Here is an 8,758-nt window from a genome sequence, read left to right on the forward strand (position 1 = left end):
AATCAACACTTTGTCACGTTAAGGAACAACTTAGAAAACCCTAAAGTTATGTTGGCCATAAACCATAAGTCATGGGAACCATATATGGTTTCATTAGAGAGAAAGAGTGATTGAAAATAAAGTCTGGATGAAAGCCTTTTGCTCTACATCTTGGCTTGATTCATGACAGACAGGTGTCCATTTGGATGGGACCTACATACAAAGTAATGAAGACTTTGATATTTATGTATATATATAGGTATGTTTTCTTATGATTTATCTTTATTTTCATTTTTTTAATTGAGAAAAATGTACAAGCTATGCGTGCACGTATACAAGTGAAGAATTAATACCTTAACCTCTTATGCCCTCATTCTTAATGAGCTGAGTTTCAAATCAGTATTTTATACAAAGACGTAACACTATATGAAAGAATCAGATGTCAATAGATCAAGAGGTTGTTGGCACCATTTAATTTGATTCACTACAGGTGTCTAATATTTATTAATTACTAATAGAAAATTTTATTAATAATTCTGAATTAATTATATATAGATTTTTTTTTTAATTTAAGTGCTACAGCTTAGCTTGCTTCACAGAACCTACACACAAAGAAAGAGAGGAAGACTTTGGTGTTTATGTATGTATGTATGTTATCAGTAATGTTTTCTTATAATTAATCTTGTAAATTATTAATAAGAATTTTTATTAATAAATTTGAATTAATTAATTATTTTCTTGTGATGAAAGAGAGGAAATGATCCCATACCATACTTTGTTTGTAGTGAGATGCAAGCAAAGGTTGAAGATTCTATTTTTTTTTTTTTATAAGATGTTTTCTTGAATCACTTACTAGACAGCACAAAGACAAAACTAAATCCATCTGGAAAAAAAAACATATTCCGAATCATATCTTTAAGAAACATTAATCCAAATAAAAAGTCATTAAAAAAAATCACCAAAATGAACACCCAAAAAAAAAAAAGCAACTAATTAGGGATTAATTATAACAAATAGAAAGACAACAAGATAATAAGCTCATTATTTTATCTCATTCCTTAATTCTCAACTAAATTCTCAATCACTCATCAATAAACACAAACATAATAAAAAAAGACATCATAAACTTGATCACAAGTACTAACAACAAACAAACAACAATAATAACAATAATGACAATGAAAAACAAGAAAGAGTCTCATCTCATTATATTATTAATCATGATATTAAAATTTTCATGTGACAACTAGTTTATACTTAATCAACAAGAGTAATAACACACAATAAAGTTGGCCGGAGTTTAAGACCAGGCTACAACTCCGGCGAACTTCAAGCCCGGCCAATAAGAGGAGTCCGGCGTCGATAATTATAATAAGAGTATTCCGGCGTGGCGGCAGGTTGACTCCGGAGTTGCTCATAAAACCTCTTGATAAACTCTTCAGCTGCTTTGTCAACACGGCCATCAACTTCATCCTCCTTCACCGGAAACGGTGAGTCAGTGACCCTGAGAGATCGAACACCGGCCGGGCTTTTGCCGAAAGGCCACAACGGAGATGGAGAAGGTAATGTTGATGGGTTTTCATTGTCTTCATTCAAGAACTCAAATACTCTGGCGATGTCGGTGGCGTTGAAGTGGTGGTGGTGGTGGTGACGGTGGTGTTTACGCTTCACCGGAGTGTTACTGCAGCTGAACTCAACTTCACGGGGATCATAGAAAGAGAGGTTGGGGTCCATGAAACGGCAGGAGAAGGAGGAGAAAGGAGCGCCGCCGTAAGAGGTGGTGCTGTGGTGGTGGTGGAGAGAGAGAAGGTTGGTGAAGGCTTTTCCGGCGAGCTTGCCGCGGTGGAAGAGGTGGTGAAGGTCGAGCATGAGTTTGCGTTTGGAGATGCCGTTGCGGAGAGTGATGTAGAGAAGACGAATGATGTGCCAGAGACGTTTGGTGATCGCCGGAGCTCCGGTTGAGACGCCGGAGTTGGTTGTTGTTCTTGTTTCTAATTCCATTGTTTTTTAAGGGGTTTTTTGTGAAAGTCTAGAGAAAGAGAGAGATTGTTGTTGTGTGGTGTTGTGTTATTGGTTAGGTGCGAGTAAGAGAAGAGAGGGAGGGAGGGCTATATATACACCTTAATTAATTAAGTAATTAAAATTTCATCGAGTTTTGCTATTTTGTCCTTGTAAAGTTTAGTATTTATGTTTGTGTGGATTTTTGTTGTGAAAAATGAATATTTTCTGTTGTGGGGTATTAACTGAATATTCTAGAGTTTTTCTTTTTCTCTTTTTTTTTTTATAAAAATTTCATTATTTTGAATAACTATAGTATGTAGTTTAAATTTCATGGACTTAGTAATATTAATAATGGCATTTTAATTGTGAGATATTTATTTTAAATATTAACTAAACCAAAACTTGGTTAATTCTACGCAAAAGTTTGAGTTTTGATTACAAACAAATGACGGGTTACATTGAAATCAAATGTGTTATTATTAAATTATAATTTTGAGGGGGTTTCTGAAATTTTGAGGACATTTACATTTTTATCGCTATAAAATTTAAATTTAAATTTATGTGTGTAGCTTTTTTTTTTCTTTTATATCCTTGTATAAGTTAAAAAAAAAACACATTATGTTTATGTATCCGTTAAACAAAAATAATGAAAATAATTTTTATATATGCTGTTGATATTAATGTGAAAATAATTTTTTATTAAAATTTTTTTAATTATTATTTCTACAGTAAAAAGTGGTAATTTATTTTCCTCTTGAGTATAGGAAGGAGGTTCAAGTTTTATGAAATATCCACATGAAAAACTCAGTCAAAAAGTTGATATAAAGGTCATTACTATTCATAGAACTATGCACAACCAAGGTTATAACTTTACTTACCCAGTTTTAAATTTTTAATAGCCAAATTTTGTAGGCACATGTAATTATGAGTTCTTCAAGGGGTAGATCTGAAAATTTCTAATTACTAGAGGATATTATAAAATAAAAGAAAATTTTCAATATACCGTCTAAATATAAGTACATATTTAAATGTGGAAAAAAAAATGAAAAAGGAAAAGGTTTTCTTTGTTGAGGGGGTTTCCGCAATTATTGGTGAACGAAATTACCAAAAAGGCCCTTAGTGGGGAAAGGTGGCGGCTGGCGTGGTGATCGAGGTCACGTGACTTGGAAGTTTTCGTTTGAATGGCAAGTCATTTGGGTGGACTTCTTAGCAGCTAAGTAAATGAAAAGGCAGGGACCTCAATCTAAATAACTTTTTTCCTAGGGAGGTTTTCGGAAAAATGAGGAGAGAGAGAGAGAAAGTGGGGCTATGGGCCAGGTGGCACTCGCTGGCCGGAACAAATGACCAATTGGTTGATGGACACGTGGCGGTGTAGAAAGTGATTGTGGGGCCCACCTACGAAACAAGCCAAGAAAAGAGTGTGTGGGATTAGGATTTTTAATGGCCATTGTTTTATATATTTAACAATTAATTTTAAATTTATTTATTAGTATTTTTTTAAGAGAGAAATTTTAAATTTATTTTTTTATTTTTCAAATATATTAAAAATTTTAATTTTGGAAATTACATAAATACCCCTGCAAATTTTTGGTTGTTATATGCTCTGGTTTGGATAAAGCTTGAATGGTTGTTTTAAAATCAATTTGCAGATGTATGTAATATTCATTATTAATACACCTATTTAAAAATTATAAAATTGCATAAATACTTCTGAAAAAAATTATTCTGTTTTTATTAAATTTATAAAATTACAAAATACTCCTATAAAAATGGTTAGTGTTCATGTTTTCCCTCTCTTAGAAAAGGATAGTGAGAGACAACTTTAGTTATTATTATTAAAGAGAGAGAACTTATAAATTTTTACTTAATTTTTTACATAAAAAATTTACCAACTTTCAAAATTTCTTTATTGACTATTATTTTCAAGATATATATATATATATAGGTGAAAAAGTCTAGAAATTAGCTAAGAAAAAGATTTAATACAATTTAAGGCAGACATGCAATACTATGTGCGCTAATTTCTTCAATTACCTTGTTTTAGAGGGTCATATATGAAAAAAAAACAGTAACCCAGGTCCTTCATAACAATTTCTGTCCAAACAAATTAAATTTACAAACATTCATATGAGATAATGGACTAATTTGAAATTTGAAATAATTAATTCATCCTCTTTTTTTCTCAATTTGGTAAATGATGTTATTCAAAATATTTATTAACATAAGCAGTCAACTAATTAAGTCTTCTTAGAGAGAAGTTTCATGGAATGATATCATCTCATTCATTAATATTAACATATTTCTTAATATCATTTGAAATGAATTACATCACTGCAAATTCTATTTCATTTCTTTGTGTGTGACTTTTGTCTCTCCATATTTTCAACTATTATAAATATATATAAATGTGTATATATATATATATATTTAAATCATGAGAATATCATTTGGTTTTCTTTACCCTATAAACCCCTTAAAAAAATCTCTATATTATATGTTTCTCTGAAGTTTCTATAATTTTATTTATAAAAGTAATCTTTCAATTTCACATACACGCACAAACTAACATAACATATAAATTAAATTAAATTAAGATTATATGATTTTTTTTTTAATTAATGAAGCGAATAATGTCACATGGTCGTTGGCATACTGAGTGGCATATTTTTCATTGTCAAGTGAGAGGTGTTGTATAAATTACCATATATTTACATTGCACAAGGTTTTTTTTTTTAAATATAAATAACACGTGGTATTATCATTCCATATTATAATTTTATCAAAAAAATCATGTGAAAATAATTTTTTTCTCCAATTATTTTCAATAAATAGATTTTTTATTTGATATATCTCTCTCTCAAAATGTAAAAGATAAATTCGAAAAGGTCTTAAAAGATAAATTCAAGTAGGTCTTACAAAATATAATTAATTAATCATTGAAGAAAAATTTAAGGACATACATCTACAGAAATGCATTAGTGACTCTTAGACCTTCTAGAAATAAATTTTTTTTATCATGCAACTCTATAGAAAAAAAAAACCATTAATTCTCTCACTAAGGACCCATCGTGTTGTGCATTTTATGAGTCGAGAGACTCAAACTGAAAATAACTCCGAAACAAAAATGCATGAGAACGGGTATATTATACCCTACTCTTCTAATAAGTTTTATAAGTGTATATATCAAAAATGACAAACTGCAAATATAAATTATGGATTATCTTCAATTTTTTTTTTTTTTGGGGGTTCTAACCACTTGAACAAATGATAGACAAAGGTACCAAACACACATTACTCGTGAATTTATATTGGATTTATTGATTAAGAAGTTAGGGGCAATTGTTAAGGGGTCCTTCTTTCATTGGGGTCATAATCTCTCTCCTTTTCTAACTCAAAATAAAACATACAAACACAAAATAAATAAATAAATAAAATAAAATAAAATAAAATAATTCCTCTATATTAGATAAGAAAATGGCATTTCTCAATAAAATATTTGTGACTGAAATGGTTAAAATATATGATACATAATTATATGTGATCCAGTTTTGATATCTAATAAAAAAAACATATAACTTGTCTAATTACATAGTTTCTAAATATTTAATAGCTTCTTTTATTTCTGGTGTCTTCTCGATTTATATCCATGATTTTAATTACATATATATATATATATCACTTCAATATCTTATTATGAAAAGAAAATGAACATGTTTAGAGTTGCTTAATTAGTATTCATGTTTTTAATAATGTATGTATATGATAACTAAACAATACAACTTAATTATTAAAAAGGTCACAATTTATCTTTTTCTAATTCTATTATTACTACTTTTAAAATGATCCTACTTTTATATAATTCATTAATTATTTTTCCTCCATAATTTTTTTATCATGAAAATTATGAAGCTTGAAATGTCCACTACTTGAAGCCTATCCAAACAAGCATACATATATATATATATATATATATAATGTTACCTCTATATAAAAACAATGTCACCTGAGACATGAAAAAGAAAAAAAAGGGAGTCCCTAAAGTTTAAAATTATGCGCTGACACAAAAGGAAAATGAATACCTCTTTATTATGATGAACTGACTCAAACCAGATAAAATGGCCTTATCCTTGCCTATGTGTACATACATTTCACACCCTTCATTTCAATCTTATTATTTCTTTTTTATCCTTTTCTTTTAAAAACCTTTAAATTCATTGTCAAACATATATAGGATAGTGTCCATTCATCCAAGCAATCTAAATAAAAAGTTTTAATGATAATAGCCTTAATTAGTGACACCATTAACTAGCTTTATTCTAATCACTTTTTTTAATATAAATATATGAAAATTTAATAGATTTTTTTGTTTGGAATTCTAAAGTAATTATTTCGAGCATCTATTTCTTAAAAAAAAAAACATTTTAATAAAAGAAAGGATCGTTCTATTGATTATTCAATTTGATTATTATTTTTTCCAGTTTGTAGTTTGCTTATGCTAATGAAATTGTTAGAAAAAAAAATGAAAATGTATGTATGCACCCTAACAACCAATATTGTCTTAAGAAAAAAAAAGTTTGCTTAGAAAAGTTTTGATTGAATAATAATATATCTACATCATCATGCACTTTCATGTTACATTCAAGCATATTATTCATATCAAAGGACAAATATACTTTTTATTTTTTATTTTTCAGGTGAATGTGAACCCTATATATATATATATATATATAGGATTTGGTAAGGTCTTTTCATAGGAGTTAGGAAGGTAGGGTATATTGCACCAAATAAAGTATATTTAAAATGAAATATAAAATTTGCATTCTTTTGAATGTAAGGTGTGAAAATTATTAAAATATTTTGAGAGATTATCAAGTCGATCAATTAGAAGATTTTTTATTTTTATTTTTTTAATAAATATGAAAAATCACGTCTCAAAGATATGCACAAACGTGACATTAATATCTTAACATATATATGTGACTTCATCCTAAGCTGAGATTTGAATATGTTATTTCAATAGAATAGAAACACCCTATGTGAGGACTTAATGGCAATAAGCTATAATTTTTTAAAAATTTTATATATATATATGAAATCAACCAAAATGCTATTTACAATAATAATTGATATTTTTTTAGATTTTTAATACATTAGTTTTTTAGGAGCCATCTATCAACTCAAAATCATTCAATGACGAGATACTTAGAGTGCTTATGTAAATGACCCAAATCTTTATTACTTTGACTAATATCTATTAATTATAATCAATATTTTTAAACCTAATTATTAATTAGTAATTTTTAATATTTAAGTGTTATATAATAAAACTCCCTCAGAAAAAAAAAGTCTTATATAAAACATATGGAATTAATTAATCAATCAATCAATCACCAACCAAACCAATAGTATTGCTTCCTAATTTGAAGTCTCACATTTGATATTATTATATAAATTGTTTAGCATTGTTAGTGCAAAAGGGGTCCATATAATGCATTGATTGTCTTATAAAGTATCTACTGTGAATCTTCTCCTTGTTGGTGGCAAAGTGAAAAAACAGAGAAGCATGAATGGCCAAGTTAACAATATATATACATATAGATAAGATCAATGGCACAATATGGGTGCTAAATTAAAAAAAGAACCAAAAAAAAAAAAAAAAAAAAGAAGATTCCTAAATATAAATAATATTAATAGATAGCCAAGTTGAGTCTCTTGAATGAATATCATACCAATAAGTCATTAATGGGGTGTATCATTCACAACCCTTTCACTTAACCACTCCTCTCCTACTTTCATTGACTAATCCCTTCAATTATTTCTAGATATTTCATCACTATTTCATGGCACTCTCTTTATTGATTAATGTAATAAATAAAATTAAAAAAGATGATCTATTATTCTATTATTAAGACTTAGAATTGAGTCATATATATATACACAGATCTTATGTAGAATAAGGATAACTAAGTACAATAGTCCTCTAATGACATTGACTAAACCCTTCAATTATTTCTAGATATTTCATCACTATTTCATGGCACTCTCTTTATTGACTAATGTAATAAATAAAATAAAAAATGATATAATGTTCTATTAATAAGACTTAGAATCGAATCATATATATATATATATATACACACAGATCTTATGTAGAATAAGGATAACTAAGTATAATTAAAAACATAAGATAATATTTTAAGATAATTATTTCTAACAAAATTGAAGGTTTAGTATTGTATCAACTTCTATCACTCTTAATCATAACTAAGAAAATAAAAAAGTTAAAAATAGAAATAAAACAAGTAAAAACAGAGAATAAGGACTATATTGGATCGAGATAAAGCATGAGCATAAAGACTATTAATGGTAAGGTCAACATCTCAAGGAAAGAGCTAACAAAGTTACAATCTCTTTAACTTAAATAGACAAAGTATATATTGCATGAAAGGAATATAAGTGGACAAGCCATAAAATATAATAAATAAAATTACAATTAAAATGGCTTACTAGTTAATTAAGTAGTGGGCACAATGAGGCTTGTTGTGATGGAATGGACAAGTGTCTAAAGAAAGAGGGACCACAATAAGTTAATTAAGCTTGATGTTTCTTTTATAGGTGAGACCAAGTCTTATTCACAACATTTCATAAATATATATAATTAAAGATTGAAATTGATAGCATCTTTGTGTTTGTGGCCATGGTTGGATCTTGCGTGCATCTCTCAAGATCAAAATAAATTTTATTTTAAATATTTTCTAGGTCAAGCTTGTACATGTGA

The 8,758-nt window shown here is 28.1% G+C and overlaps 1 protein-coding gene across 1 annotated transcript; it reads right to left on the reverse strand.

Annotated features, from left to right (window-relative positions):
* Window positions 1–1,158: 1,158 nt before the first annotated feature.
* LOC120257104 lies at window positions 1,159–2,059 on the reverse strand. The gene has a single exon (XM_039264715.1). It carries the CDS (start codon window positions 1,978–1,980, stop codon window positions 1,309–1,311), a length of 672 nt encoding a protein of 223 aa, XP_039120649.1. The 5' UTR covers window positions 1,981–2,059; the 3' UTR covers window positions 1,159–1,308.
* Between the last annotated feature and the right edge of the window lie 6,699 nt (window positions 2,060–8,758).

Source organism: Dioscorea cayenensis, unplaced genomic scaffold (assembly GCF_009730915.1).
Source record: "Dioscorea cayenensis subsp. rotundata cultivar TDr96_F1 unplaced genomic scaffold, TDr96_F1_v2_PseudoChromosome.rev07_lg8_w22 25.fasta BLBR01001863.1, whole genome shotgun sequence".
NCBI lineage: Eukaryota > Viridiplantae > Streptophyta > Magnoliopsida > Dioscoreales > Dioscoreaceae > Dioscorea > Dioscorea cayenensis.